The sequence below is a fragment of the Haliotis rufescens genome, unplaced genomic scaffold, assembly GCF_023055435.1.
Source record: "Haliotis rufescens isolate VD_foot unplaced genomic scaffold, xgHalRufe1.0.p SCAF_28, whole genome shotgun sequence".
NCBI classification, from domain to species: Eukaryota; Metazoa; Mollusca; class Gastropoda; order Lepetellida; family Haliotidae; genus Haliotis; species Haliotis rufescens.
In genome coordinates this window covers 5,710,065-5,727,042 of record NW_025963979.1, presented here as the reverse complement: position 1 = coordinate 5,727,042, position 16,978 = coordinate 5,710,065, and the positions used below count along the sequence as shown (strand labels likewise).

Genomic DNA, 16,978 nt, shown 5'->3' with positions numbered 1-16,978 from the left:
ATCAGGTCATACAACAATGTTGAGATATTGGGGACTATTTTCACCTGGAAGCTCTTCAGGGATGACACATTATATGTGGAGCTATGTATTAAAATGATTGGAATTATACAGATCATCTTCCTGAGGCAAGGGTGTTACCTGAATATAAAAGTCCAGTTTCCACCCTTGCCAAACAAGACTGGAATTTTGTGGCTCTATCGTAGTGCCACCGGTGGCAATTACATGTAATGTCCCGTCTATGTCCTTCCTATTGACCAATCAGATTCCACCTATCATTTGCTTCAATCAAAGTGGTGGCGCCCAGTCAAGACGATCTGATCAAAAGTCAAGATCTCTATTGTAATAAAACGGGTCTTACCTAGCAAAGTGCATCAAATCACTTGAGCACCTTGATAAAAAACATGAAAAGATTTGGAAAAATCTCTCGACACACAGTTGACGGTACACAAGCTTTGCAAATACTGCAGTCGACAGAAATCTGCACGTTGAAATCCATGTTGTTTATGAACCGGATGTCTTGTTCTTTACAAGATATTGATTGGACTATGTATAGACTCATCAGTCCAGCCAAAATGTAACTACGGAATTCCAGCCTAGTTCGGCAAGGCTGGAAACTGGACTTCTATAGTCAGTTAACTCCCTTGCCTCGGGCAGATGGATACAGACTTGTAAACTAAAGGATGTTTGAGGACAACGATGTTAATAACGAGCATGTGTTGTGTGTTCTGTCACTGATGATGTCCCCCCACCTGTGTGTTGAAGCTGCTGTCCCCGAGTCCCAGCAGGAAGCTGCACACCAGGGCCACGTACTTGCTGCAACAGGACAACATGGAGTCACACAATATCCCAGCTGTAGCAAAGCAGGCCTGCAGAACTTGATTGTTTCCATCCAAATTGTTGGAATAAATTGGACTGGACGTACTTAATTGTACTGGATGTACTTACTTGTACTGGATGTACTTACTTGTACTGGACGTACTTAATTGGACCGGATGTACTTACGTGGACTGGATGTACTTACTTGGACTGGATGTACTTAATTGGACTCAATGTAGTTATTTGTACTGGATGTACTTACTTGGACTGGATGTACTTACGTGGACTGGATGTACTTACTTGGACTGGATGTACTTACTTGGACTGGATGTATTTACTTGTACTGGATGTACTTACTTGTACTGGATGTACTTACTTGTACTGGGTATACTTACGTGGACTGGATGTACTTACTTGGACTGGACGTACTTAATTGTACTGGATGTACTTACTTGTACTGGATGTACTTACTTGTACTGGACGTACTTAATTGGACCGGATGTACTTACGTGGACTGGATGTACTTACTTGGACTGGATGTACTTAATTGGACTCAATGTAGTTATTTGTACTGGATGTACTTACTTGGACTGGATGTACTTACTTGTACTGGACGTACTTACTTGGACCGGATGTACTTACGTGGACTGGATGTACTTACTTGGACTGGATGTACTTAATTGGACTCAATGTAGTTATTTGTACTGGATGTACTTACTTGGACTGGATGTACTTGCGTGGACTGGATGTACTTACTTGGACTGGATGTACTTACTTGGACTGGATGTATTTACTTGTACTGGATGTACTTACTTGGACTGGATGTACTTACTTGGACTGGACGTACTTAATTGTACTGGATGTACTTACTTGTACTGGATGTACTTACTTGTACTGGACGTACTTAATTGGACCGGATGTACCCACATGGACTGGATGTACTTACTTGGACTGGATGTACTTAATTGGACTCAATGTAGTTATTTGTACTGGATGTACTTACTTGGACTGGATGTACTTACGTGGACTTGATGTACTTACTTGGACTGGATGTACTTACTTGGACTGGATGTACTTACTTGTACTGGATGTACTTACTTGTACTGGATGTACTTACTTGTACTGGGTGTACTTACGTGGACTGGATGTACTTACTTGGACTGGATGTACTTAGTTGTTATGGATGTACTTACTTGTACTGGATGTACTTACTTGTACTGGATGTACTTACTTGGACTGGATGTACTTACTTGGACTGGATGTACTTACTTGTACTGGGTGTACTTACTTGTACTGGGTGTACTTACATGTACTGGATGTACTTACTTGGACTGGATGTACTTACTTGTACTGGGTGTACTTACTTGTACTGGGTGTACTTACTTGTACTGGGTGTACTTACTTGTACCGGGTGTACTTACTTGGACTGGGTGTACTTACTTGGACTCGATGTACGTAGCCTCGGCCGAGTCCGTCAAGGAGGAGTTGTTGGGCATGTTCAGGAAGATCAGGAAGAATGCCACCAGATGAAGCACATAGCCAAACAACACTATTGGGTCACGGCCATGTGTGTTGGTTCTCTTGCCAAACAGGCCAAATATGCCACCCCCTGAAAGATGACAAAGATGCAAAAAATGACAATCATGATGATGCATGTAGTTAACATCCTTCATGTAGACTGTCATATCTTATAAACAATAAATGACAACATATTGTAAATATTACACCAAACCTTTACATTTGAGGAAAATATTCTGTTTGACTAAAAGCTGAGCTTTCCCTGGTCTCCTGGACAGGATAGAATCCCAGTACTGCATGCTGCACTGTACTGTACCCCAGTACTGCATGCTGTACTGTACTGTACCCGAGTACTGCATGCTGCACTGTACTGTCCCGAAGTACTGCATGACGTCCTGTACTGTACCCCAGTACTGCATGCTGTACTGTACCCCAGTACTGCATGCTGCAATGTACTGTACCCCAGTACTGCATGCTGCAATGTACTGTACCCCAGTACTGCATGCTGCACTGTACTGTACCCCAGTACTGCATGCTGCACTGTACTGTCCCCCAGTGCTGCATGCTGTACTGCACTGTACCCCAGTACTTCTTTCTGCACTGTACCCCAGTACTGCATGCTGTACTGTACCCCAGTACTGCTTTCTGCACTGTACTGTACCCCAGTACTGCATGCTGTACTGTACTGTACCCCAGTACTGCATGCTGTACTGTACTGTACCCCAGTACTGCTTTCTGACCTGTACTGTACCCCAGTACTGCATGCTGCACTGTACTGTACCAGAGTGCTGCATGCTGTACTGCACTGTACCCCAGTACTGCATGCCGTACTGTACCCCAGTACTACTTTCTGTACTGTACCCCAGTACTGCATGCCGTACTGTACCCCAGTACTACTTTCTGTACTGTACCCAAGTACTGCATGCTGTACTGTACTGTACCCCAGTACTGCTTTCTGCACTGTACTGTACCCCAGTACTGCATGCTGTACTGTACTGTACCCCAGTACTGCATGCTGTACTGTACTGTACCCAAGTACTGCATGCTGTACTTTAGTTTTGTTTGTTTCGTTTGTTCTTTAGCACCACACTCCGCAATATTCCAGCTATATGACTGCAGTCTGAATAAACAGACAATCCAGTGATTGATATCATGAGCATCCATCCATGTAATTGGGGCACAATGACATGCATCCACCAAGTCAGCGAGCCTGACCACTCAATCCCATTCGTCACCTCTTACAAGTGTCGCCTAGTGGCTTGTTACGGCAAGCATGGGTTGCTGAAGACCTATTCTACCCTGGGTACTGCACTGGGACACCTATACCTACATCGGTCACCAGTCTCACAGTGTAACCCAGGATTGGGACATCATTACTGGTCACCTACATTGGTCCAGGGCACGTGTGGCCTAGTCGTCTAAGGCGCCGCGATTCGCTGTGCAGAGTTGCGTCCCTTGGGCACGCCAGAAACCTATGATTGTGGGTTTGAATCCCTGTTTGCCCCGATTATGTTTCTAGTTTTGTCAGCACCATACCCTGGCTCATGAATTTCACAGAAGTGGACGTCTAAGACCTGCATCACTTCGGGCTTTCCTCCCACATTAAGCTGACACATCGCGATATAACTGGAATACTGTTAAAAGCAGCGTTAAACCCAACTCACTCACTCACTCACCTACATCAGTCACTAGTCTCATAATGTAACCCAGTATTGGGACATCAATACTGGTCACCTACATCGGTCACGTGTCTCACAATGTAACCCAGTATTGGGACATCAATACTGGTCACCTACATCGGTCACAAGTCTCAAAATGAAACGCCGTATTGGGACATCAATACTGGTCACCTACATCGATCACCAGTCTCATAATGTAACCCAGTATTGAGACATCAATAATGGTCACCTACATCGGTCACCAGTCTCATAATGTAACCCAGTATTGGGACATCAATACTAGTCACCTACATCGGTCACGTGTCTCAAAATGTAACCCAGTATTGGGACATCCATACTGGTCACCTACATTGGTCACTAGTCTCAAAATGTAACCCAGTATCGGGACATCAATACTGGTCACCTATATCGGTCACGTGTCTCAAAATGTAATCCAGTATTGGGACATCCATACTGGTCACCTACATTGGTCACTAGTCTCAAAATGTAACCCAGTATTGGGACATCTATACTGGCCACCTACATCGGTCACAAGTCTCATAATGTTACCTAGTATTGGGACATCTATACTAATCACCTACATCTGTCACTAGTCTCAAAATGTAACCAAGTATTGGGACATCAATACTGGTCACCTACATCGGTCACCAGTCTCATAATGTAACCCAGTATTGGGACATCAATACTGGTCACCTACATCGGTCTCCAGTCATTATTTACCAGTGAATTGACATTATTAACCAGTGTATCGACATTATTTACCAGTATATCGACATTATTAACCAGTGTATGGACATTATTTACCAGTGTATCGACATTATTAACCAGTGTATGGACATTATTTACCAGTGTATCGACATTATTAACCAGTGTGTGGACATTATTAACCAGTGTATCGACATTATGTACCAGTGTATCGACATATTTACCAGTGTATTGACGTTTTTTTACCAATGACTGGACATTATTTACCAGTGAATTGACATTATTAACCAGTGTATCGACATTATTTACCAGTGTTTGGACATTATTAACCAGTGTATGGACATTATTTACCAGTGTATTGACATTATTAACCAGTTTATGGACACAATTTACCAGTGTGTCGACATTATGTACCAGTGTATGGACATTATTAACCAGTGTATGGACATTATTAACCAGTGTATGGACATTATGTACCAGTGTATGGACATTATGTACCAGTGTATGGATATTATGTACCAGTGAATGGACATTATCAACCAGTGTATCGACATTATTAACCAGTGTATGGACATTATTTACCAGTGTATGGACATTATTTACTAGTGTATGGACATTATTTACCAGTGTGTCGACATTATGTACCAGTGTATGGACATTATGTACCAAAATGTAACCCAGTATTAGGACATCTATACTGGTCACCTACATCGGTCATGTGTCTCATAATGTAACCCAGTATTGGGACATCCATACTGGTCACCTACATCGGTCACTAGTCTCATAATGTAACCCAGTATTGGGACATCAATACTGGTCACCTACATCAGTCACTAGTCTCATAATGTAACCCAGTATTGGGACATCTATACTGGTCACCTACGTCGGTCTCCAGTCTCATAATGTAACCCAGTATTGGGACATCAATACTGGTCACCTACATCTGTCTCCAGTCTCATAATGTAACCCAGTATTGGGACATCAATACTGGTCACCTACATCTGTCTCCAGTCTCATAATGTAACCCAGTATTGGGACATCAATACTGGTCACCTACGTCGGTCACTAGTCTCATAATGTAACCCAGTATTGGGACATCAATACTGGTCACCTACATCGGTCACTAGTCTCATAATGTAACCCAGTATTGGGACATCAATACTGGTCACCTACATTGGTCACTAGTCTCATAATGTAACCCAATATTGGGACATCAATACTGGTCACCTACATCGGTCTCCAGTCTCATAACAGGATGTAGACAATCTAGACATCAAACCAGCTTACCTAAAATCTCCCCAACTCCAATGAATATTCCTGACAAACCAAGGAGGCCGTTTCTCTCCGCCCCGAAATGCAAGTTGTGGGATACGCATGTTCCATACACACCACTGAAAAATGTCAACTCTAAACCTGAAAAACACAAAATCCACCAAATAACATCTGTTATTACAGTATAAGTTACCTATCAATTAAGTCTTTGAAAGGCATTTAGAAGTGATACATAAAAGGAAGAGAATTTATGGAAGTCAACTTCTATATTATGAGGAACACAACATTTAGAGTATATGCTTACTCCTTCATCAGAATGAATGCTAGGATGCAGAGAGCATATCATGTAAAAACAACAAAAGTAATAAGAAATCAAAGGGGGGGAAAAGAAATGTAGTGTTCCTCATAATAAAGAAAAGATATCCATAAATTTCCTCTCTTACAATCAATAAACCATTCATCAACGCTAATGATATAAATTTCATCACTTTCCAAAACCTGTGATGTAAAGAAAAAAGCTTTTTATTCTGATTTGTTCATTTATGAAAAAACAAAACTATTCAACAGTTTATGGAATCTTTGCATTGCTGTGTGAAAGACCAACTACATAAACAATTGTTATCAAATGATGGACATTATTTACCAGTGTATGGACATTATTAACCAGTATGGACATTATTAACCAGTGTATGGACATTATTTACCTGTGTATCAACAAAAGTATAACCAGCGTATGGACATTATTAACCAGTGTATGGACATTATTAACCAGTGTATGGACATTATTAACCAGTGTATGGACATTATGTACCAGTGTATGGACATTATTAACCAGGGTATGGACATTATGTACCAGTGTATCGACATTATGTACCAGTGTATGGACATTATTAACCAGTGTATCGGCATATTTACCAGTGTATTGATGTGTTTTTTTACCAATGACTGGACATTATATACCAGTGAATATACATTATTAACCAGTGTATCAACATTATTTACCAGTGTATGGACATTATTTACCAGTGTATTGACATTATTAACCAGTGTATGGACATTATTTACCAGTGTATGGACATTATGTACCAGTGTATGGACATTATTAACCAGTGTATGGAAATTATGTACCAGTGTATGGACATTATGTACCAGTGAATATACATTATTAACCAGTGTATCGACATTATTGACCAGTGTATGGACATTATTACCAGTGTATTGACATTATTAACCAGTGTATGGACATTATTTACCAGTGTATGGACATTATTTACCAGTGTATGGACATTATTTACCAATGTATGGACATTATTAAGTAGTGTATGAACATTATTTACCAGTGTATCAACATTAATAACCAGTGTATGGACTTTTTTTACCAGTGTATCAACATTTTTAACCAGTGTATGGACATTATTTACCATTGTATCAACATTATTAACCAGTGTATGGACATTATTTACCATTGTATCAACATTATTAACCAGTGTATGGACATTATGTACCAGTGTATCAACATTATGTACCAGTGTATGGACATTATTAACCAGTGTATCGGCATATTTACCAGTGTATTGATGTGTTTTTTTACCAATGACTGGACATTATATACCAGTGAATATACATTATTAACCAGTGTATCAACATTATTTACCAGTGTATGGACATTATTTACCAGTGTATTGACATTATTAACCAGTGTATGGACATTATTTACCAGTGTATGGACATTATGTACCAGTGTATGGACATTATTAACCAGTGTATGGAAATTATGTACCAGTGTATGGACATTATGTACCAGTGAATATACATTATTAACCAGTGTATCGACATTATTGACCAGTGTATGGACATTATTACCAGTGTATTGACATTATTAACCAGTGTATGGACATTATTTACCAGTGTATGGACATTATTTACCAGTGTATGGACATTATTTACCAATGTATGGACATTATTAAGTAGTGTATGAACATTATTTACCAGTGTATCAACATTAATAACCAGTGTATGGACTTTTTTTACCAGTGTATCAACATTTTTAACCAGTGTATGGACATTATTTACCATTGTATCAACATTATTAACCAGTGTATGGACATTATTTACCATTGTATCAACATTATTAACCAGTGTATGGACATTATTTACCAGTGTATCAACATTATTAACTAGTGTATCGCCATTATTTACCAGTGAATGGACATTATTTACCAGTGTATGCAAATGTGAAGCTCAAGTAGATCATTTCTTTTGTCTTCAGGAGCTGCAGTGACCGTTCTGTCAGAAATAAAAAGAAATAATTATTAATTGATACATACACATGTATAAGCAAATTAAAGGTTAACAGCAGCGTCTGAAATAACTTCTTGCCTGTCTGCCTGAGGCTGGTAAGTTTTCTGTCAGGCTGCATGAAATTTTCCTTCACCTGGCCGACTGGCAGATAAATTAAACCTTACAGCGGTGATCAGCTGATAATGTTTTCTGAGATGGGGGAAAACATTGTGTCATTAGAAAACTTGAGTATATGTTAGTAAATTTTGGGAGCCATGCTTTACCAGGCGCAGCAGTGTGCTATAACTGAGTTAGGGCTATATCGACAAGTGCAATAGCGAGGGAACACTGTACTTACAATTCAGTTCAATTATGATTCCTTGTAGATTCTCAAGTGATTGTTTGCATTATTTCAACTGAATCAAGACCCAAATTGTCTCTCTCTTTTTCAAATTTTAAATATTAAATAATGTCTGATTGTGGGCAGGTTGTTTTGAGGAAGGCAGGCAACACTTATGGGTCACTAAAATTATTTCAAACACTGGTGAACAAAACAAAATTACATGAGATTAATGTTCAAACATAATATATTAAAATTGCCTGATTCAAAAAGTCAGGTTACGCTTAGACAAATGCAATACAAGAAGTATGGACTATTTCATTATCAAACCCATGAAAATATCAACGTGACCAACTGTCCTGTGACAGTCACATGATGATCAATATCAGTGTGTGTTATTGTCCTGTGACAGTCACATCTTTTTGCTGATCAATATGAAGGATCAATGTGCTTGTCCCATGACAATAGTCAATAACCATCAAATGTCTGCTCTCTCAGCTCTCATACCAACTTCTGTCCTTACATTGTCCTTCACGACAGTTACATTCACGGTAGAATCATATGAAGGAAGGCATTCAAATAATGGAGAAATCGTGGGAAAACAAACAACAGGTACAAAATGTCAACTCAGTATTGATCAGAATGTTAAAACACCTTGCTACTCTACAGCCACCATCATATTCCTTGGGATAAACTGCAGTTAAGCCATTCCTTTGTCCAGAGACAGACATAATTCACAGGTACCAGCGCCAGCCTCTGACAATTTAGTGGCTGCTATGGCATGGACACAGTGGTTTGAATATGTTTGTGATAAGACTGCGGCATGAGAGAAGGTTGACATCATCTTGCCAAATTTCTTCCAATGTAATAATATTCATAAATCAGACAAGTTAAACGAAACTACATTGTTTTTCACCGAAAATTAATGTGGATGGGCCATCTTGCTTGACAGCAATGAAAGAACGATGTTACCAAGGATACGTTAATTCACGGGGGAGGTAATTTGAATAGCATCATGAAGTCATTCCATAACGATGTAACTCAAAAAGTGAACTTTATTAAAGAAATAAACGACTAGTGGGATTTGTTAATTGTACAATAAAACAATGGAAGAATAAACCATGAGGGGCGCAGCAACAAACAACGATTACAAGTCGTTTATTTCTTACATACAATTAAGAATACTCACTGAGAGCAGAAAGAGCTGTGTCTGCACTGTGTGAACCACTGAAACATGAAACAGATGCACATATATCAGTGGGGTTTCATGTGAGGCCATTACAGACATTGCAAATACAGTAACTACGGTTATAACGAACTCAAAGGGACCACTAATTGTAGTTTGTTATAACATAGTTTGACATAAGAATTTTGTCTAAAATAAACAGCAAATGGTCGGGACCTAAACAACAGCTTGTCATATCTGTTAGTTCATTATGAGCGTGACCATTATTACCGTAGTTTACTGTAAATTAAGTCATCTGTAGTTTGAGACAAGTCAATATTAGACCATGGTGTGGCAAAGATTGTGTCAGTTGTGAGTTGACATAGTGTCATTGTATAAAGTAATCTGACTGGAACCTGACTGGTACTGACAACCATTTCTACTCTGAATTTTCATGAGGTCTTCAAGAAACATTCTAAACAGTGAAGGACACATTGTTACCTGGAATTCAGATTGACCAGATTTTCAGCATCAGATGGTCGCTTTTTTCGGATGAGAAACAGACAGAGGACTCCTAGCAGCGCTGCAGAACTCAAACCAATAAACAGATCGGTTCTTTCAATGTCTGTCACCTCGCTCTTGGACTTGAACACAAAATAGCTGTACATATTCCCAAACAGGAGACTGAAACATTCAACCAATTTGCTGATCATAATAATTGCTTTCAAGACATTATCCTCAAATCATCTTTGACAACATTTTCTCTATATTGTGTCTTCTGCCAAAATGATGATCAATAAAACAAGACAACAAATTTGTTTGGCCTTAATTTCCCCCATTCATGCAGATCCTCAAAACTCTTGATAACCTACAAGTACAAACACCATTATAATTACCTCATAGCTCCCTCATTAACATCCAAGTCAATGCAATGTCTCTACCTTACTCAAGGTTGCTACCTCACAGCCCATCACTTTCATCAAACTAAGGTCCCAGCTATGTTTCGATCCCTTTTCAATCCCTTGGAATAGAGAATGTTTGCTTGTGTGGGGCCTACGACATGTACCTGCACTGCAGCAGAGCCCAGAATATACCACTGTTCCGAGCCACTGTCTCTGTGTCAGAATTTGTTGTCAATGTTGATCCTTGGGCTGTCCACAAAACTGGAAACAAAAGCAGCACTTCATCATCAAAAGTTCTGACATCCAAATTATTTGAGCACTAAAAGTAGTTTATTAAATAAAAGCTTATTTTAGGTTTGTGGGTTGTTTTTTCATACCACTAGGGTGTCTCATGTCCATTGTTTTGTTTTTTGGGGGGGAGAGGGTTGTCTCAAAACTCAAGGAATTAATCTTTTTATCCTATAATGAACTGTTGAACTGATCCCTTACATAGCCCACGTTGTTTAAGTATGTTATAACCCATTCTGCAGGTCACAAGGATTCAAGCTTGGGTAACACCTCAAGTGTTGCAAGCCATATCACCTTTGAGGTGGTCACTAACATATACCAAAAAACATCCAAAATTCTATATACATACTTATAAATGTTCTAATTCAAAACTATTTCTTAAGAAACAATTCCCAATTTTTCATGCAATAAGATGACTCTTCCTCCGTTCCTTGTTTTTTATCAGTTTTCTCTATGTCACTTCTCAGGGCTATGGATGGACCTGTTAGAAATGTTAGCCATTGAAAACTGTAGGACAGCGCACATCTCAATCTCTGATAGATAACAAATAATCAAATCATTTAACAATCGATATACCAATCTCTTCGCTTACACAAAATACAAATACTTTAATTCATCAAAATATTAAATAAAGATTCCAGATCAAAAACAAAAACTGGTGGTTGTTTTGCAAGGGCAGCCATCTTGTGGCAACTCCCACCAGTTGTTTTCGGCCACTGCATGCAACTTCATTGATTCATTCTGCTGTAAATGGCAACTTACTCGCTGCCCCGAATCCAACCAGCGCTGACCCCAGGTACAGAGCCCATTCCATGGGTTTCAGAAACGAGAGGATAAACAGACTGAAACAAATATCATTGTGCTCACTTATCCAGTCAACAAAAAGCATCATGATTTTATTAATCTTTAATGAGTGCAGTACAATATTACCCACAGTGGCTAGGACATCAGTGATGTTATTCTCAGTCTTTCTCACAGAAAACAAAAAATTCTGCTTCATGCTGATCGGCCATTTTACTGTTCATGAAGCGGCCCCTAGCAACATGGCAGCATATTAACACATTGTCCCAAACAATTAACAATGACATCATCCATTGTTCAAGGCATCACTTCAACAACAGATTGACTAAACTGATGTCTCTCTTGTGATCAGGAAGCTCACTTTTTTCTCCAAATTTTCAGAACACAATTCACACCCTCATATTACCATGATTCACATCCTCATATTACTATGATTCACATCCTTATATTTCCATGATTCCCACCCTTATATTACCATGATTCACACCATCATATTACTATGATTCACATCCTCATATTACCATGATTCACACCCTCATATTACCATGATTCACATCCTTATATTTCCATGATTCCCACCCTTATATTACCATGATTCACACCATCATATTTCTGTGATTCACAACCTCATATTACTATAATTCACACCCTCATATTACCACAAATCACACCCTGATATCACCATGATTCACACCCATATATCACCATGATTCACACCCTCATATCACCATGATTCACACCCTCATATTACCATGATTCACACCCTCATATTACCATGATTTACACTCTCATATCACCATGACTCATATCCTCATATTTCCATGATTCACACCCTCATATTTCTGTGATTCACATCCTCATATTACCATGATTCCAAACCCAATATTACCATGATTCCCTTATATTACTGTGATTCCCACCCTTATATTACCATGATTCCCATATATTACCATAATTCCCACCCTTATATTACCATAATTCACACCCTTATATTACCATGATTCCCTAGTGTTACCATGATTCCCACCCTTATATTACCATAATTACCACCCTTATATTACCATGATTCCCTTATATTACCATGATTCCCATCCTTATATTACCATGATTCACACCTTCATATTACCATAATTCACACCCTTATATTACCATGAATCCCTAATATTACCATGATTCACACCCTTATATTACCATAATTCACACCCTTATCTTACCATATTCCCTTATATTACCATGATTCACACCCTTATGTTACCATGATTCACACCCTCATATTACCATAATTCACACCCTTATATTACCATGATTTCCTAATATTACCATGATTCCCACCTTTATATTACCATAATTCACACCCTTATCTTACCATGATTCCCTTATATTACCATAATTCACACCCTTATGTTACCATGATTCACATCCTCATATTACCATGATTCACATCCTCATATTACCATGATTCCCATCCTTATATTACCATGATTCCCATCCTTATATTACCATGATTCACACCCTTATGTTACTATGATTCACATCCTCATATTACCATAATTCCCACCCTTATATTACCATGATTCCCTAATATTACCATGATTCACACCAGGGGTCCGGAAAATTTAAAATCCCAATCGGACATTTGCATTTAGGCCACGCCCCCTTCAAATAGTGTATTTTAGGACGACTTTTCACACACACATTACAAGTTGTTACGTATTCATAATATAATCAATTATGAATTGTTTTAATTTAAATTGTTTAATTCACCGGACAATTAATAACAAATAATATCATTTTAGATATACATGGAAAACATACGATGGTTTCTGTTATAATAACGATCTGTTAACGTAGTGAATGGTCTAATTAATATTCATGAGTTATATTTATGAGTCTGCACAAGTGTACGCGTTGTAACATTTGGATCGAGACTATTATCCCATATTTGGTTATCACGTGACCTCACGGGAAAAGGTTTTTTTTAAACTAAAGATTATTTAAAAACAAGACAGATAATATAATCACAAATATCAAAAAATCGTTGATAGCAATAGTTATTTGAATACTTTTTTCATCTGTACTTAAATATTGACCATAAAAAAATGATATCGATCGTCGCAGAAAGCAAAATGGCGGTCAATCAAGATTCAATATACGACTAGCTACTGAAAACAATAAAATCTCAAATCCTCATTGTATGTCAACCAAGTGAAAGTCGTTAGCCACGACTTACCAATGATCGTCCAGACTTTGAGGGTTTGGCAGATCCGCTCGACTGATCTGCATCGGTCGACTGGCTGTCGTCACGCTTTCGCTACTTGTCTGAGGTTATGTATCGTAGCATTGTGAGGATAATGAGGTACATTACTTACTTACTTACTTACTTTGGAGATTTAACGTGCGCTTTCCGACTGATGCGTATTTCGCACACGGGCCCGGCCAGGCCATTTAATGTGTTTCCGAAAGGGGCGAAAGTGGTCTGTGCAACCCAAGAGGGGGTTTTTAGGGGTTGCTTATATAGAATTTGGGAATTTTGAGATTTGGAATAGATGCCGATGGGATTGGGGAGGAGAACTAAGGGAGCTGGGTATGGTGGATGTTTGTTTGTTTATGTGATTTTGATTTGGTAGGTTATTGTGTTTTAAGATGCGTTTTATTAGTTCCGTCTTTATTAAGAATACGCCTAGGGCCTTGAAGTTTTCTAGTTTATTTTGTGGGTTTAGTATTGCTTCTAGAGTTAGAGCCTTGTTTAGATTGAGGGTGGTTTGTAATGCGGTTCGATGTGTAAGGTAGTGTGTGCAGTGGATGAGTGCGTGTTCTGGGGTTTCTGGTTGTTTGCAGTGTGGGCAGTTACCTGTAGTGTGTTTTTTAAAAAAATTTAGGTGGTTATTTAGGTTGGTGTGTCCTGTTTGGAGTTTAGTGATTACTGTCGATTTTTTTGGATGGATGGAGAATTTTTGGTTTGGTTAGTGGTTTGCTGAGCACTTTTTTGATTTGGCTATTTGAGTTTAGATATAGGTTAAACCATTTTTTTGTGATTTTTTGCTTGTTTACACTTTTAATTTCTGATTTTGAGATGGGTAAGTTTAAGCTTATTTCTGGGATTTTGAGGGATAGTTTAGCTGCTTTATCGGCGTTTTCATTACCGTATATTCCTACGTGGGCGGGTATCCACAAGAAGGTTATTTGTTTGCCTGCCTTAGTTAGGTCGTTGGAGCTTTTAAGTATTTGATTTATTAATTTAGGTCGGTTTTGGGTATTTTTGTTTTGGAGGGCTTGCAGTCCATTTAGGGAGTCGGTAAGTATTAGGATTTTTTTGTGTTTTTTGGATTCTTGACTGTGGAGGGCTGAGGCCATGCCCATTAGTTCTGCCGTGAATATTGATTGGTTGTTTGGGAGTCGGAAGGATTGTGTGGTTTTAGTTGGTTGTGTGGTATGGACTCCGAAACTTGTGTGTTTGGAGGTCGGATCTGAGGATCCGTCCGTGTAAATGTGACACCAATTTGGCCAATTTTCGTGTATGTATGCTAGTGTGGTAGTTTTAGCTATGTTTGGGTACATCGATGTTTGAGGTACATCGATGATGGAAGGTATTTATGTACAGTTGTAAACACCTTTCACTCAAATTAACAAGATGTTCTCAGTAATTAATCCCCGATTAATCAGTGTCAACTCAGTTTATTGCCTATTACAGTGATTGACCGATTGGACTATCATGTAGGTACGATGTATTTACAGCAATCAAAACAAACAAAGCTTGTCAGTGTAGATAATCTTCATTGTGTTACAACTGCAGACAGAAACTGCTCAGTCCTAACTGTTGATCATGTCCGGTCAAAATTTAAGAATGTCCGGACAATACTTTTTAAAATGTCCGGATAGAAAAATTTAAATGTCCGGTAAGCAATATTTTAAACCGGACATTTGAGATTCCCAATCGGACATGTCCGGCGCATATGACGGTTTCCGGACCCCTGATTCACACCCTTATATTACCATAATTCACACCCTTATATTACCATGATTCCCATCCTTATATTACCATGATTCACACCCTCATATTACCATAATTCACACCCTTATATTACCATGATTCACACCCTTATGTTACCATGATTCACACCCTTATATTACCATAATTACCACCCTTATATTACCATGATTCACACCCTTATATTACCATGATTCACACCCTTAGGTTACCATGATTCACACCCTCATATTACCATAATTCACACCCTTATATTACCATGATTCCCTAATAATATTACCATGATTCCCACCCTTATATTACCATAATTCACACCCTTATCTTACCATGATTCCTTTATATTACCATAATTCAAACCCTTTTGTTAACATGATTCCCATTCTCATATTACCATGATTCACACCCTTATATTACCATGATTCCCATCCTTATATTACCAGCATTAGAAATTGGCACTAGTCCTGTAGTCCTTACCAAACTGCCCAATAGTAAAGGTATCCTAAAGACTAGTTAAAATTGGACCATTTTAAGGGTTTTGCTATATGTTATCATTGTCAGGACTAGTGGACAAAAACTGTTAGTTTCTAACCCTGTATTACAATGATTCACACCCTTATGTTACCATGATTCACATCCTCATATTACCGTAATTCACACCCTTATATTACCATAAATCACACTCATATGTTACCACAATTCATACCCTCATATTTCCATGATTCACACCCTTATATTACCATGATTCGATTATATTACCATAATTCACACCCTTATATTACCATGATTCACACGATTTTTTTACCATGATTCATTTTTACATTACCATGATTCACACCCATATATTACCATGATTCACACACTCATATCACCATGATTCACACCCTTATTTTCCCATGAATCACATCCTTATGTCACAAAAATTTGAATATTGATCAATCCATACAAAAATAATAAACATGACACTTACAAATACAACACTGCTCCGATGATCATGGACAGTTTTGGGCCTACGTAACTGACAAAAGATGGGGCAGCCCAGTTGGACAGGGAGAATACTCCATAGATGATACCCAGGCTGAAAAACAGGAATCAATTAAGTCATCGAAACACAACATATTGGATATGGCCCAAAAAACAATAGGAGTGTTTCCTAATGAAATCCATCACAAAATGGGGTGGGTAGGGTATGTTCATAGTTTGATTTTTTAACACATTTTCTTCTTA

The 16,978-nt window shown here is 38.5% G+C and overlaps 1 protein-coding gene across 1 annotated transcript in view; it reads right to left on the bottom strand.

Annotated features, from left to right (window-relative positions):
* LOC124139409 (UNC93-like protein MFSD11) overlaps positions 1-16,978 on the bottom strand; it is a 29,863-nt gene that overhangs the window by 7,452 nt on the left and 5,433 nt on the right. Inside the window, exons 3-11 of the mRNA XM_046506450.2 lie at positions 16,722-16,829; positions 11,728-11,807; positions 10,842-10,938; positions 10,277-10,459; positions 9,800-9,837; positions 8,211-8,276; positions 6,006-6,131; positions 2,257-2,425; positions 750-813 (exon numbers count right to left, since the gene is read on the bottom strand). Of these exons, the coding sequence (XP_046362406.2) occupies positions 750-813; positions 2,257-2,425; positions 6,006-6,131; positions 8,211-8,276; positions 9,800-9,837; positions 10,277-10,459; positions 10,842-10,938; positions 11,728-11,807; positions 16,722-16,829 (931 nt within the window). The remainder of the gene's footprint in view (positions 1-749; positions 814-2,256; positions 2,426-6,005; positions 6,132-8,210; positions 8,277-9,799; positions 9,838-10,276; positions 10,460-10,841; positions 10,939-11,727; positions 11,808-16,721; positions 16,830-16,978) is intronic.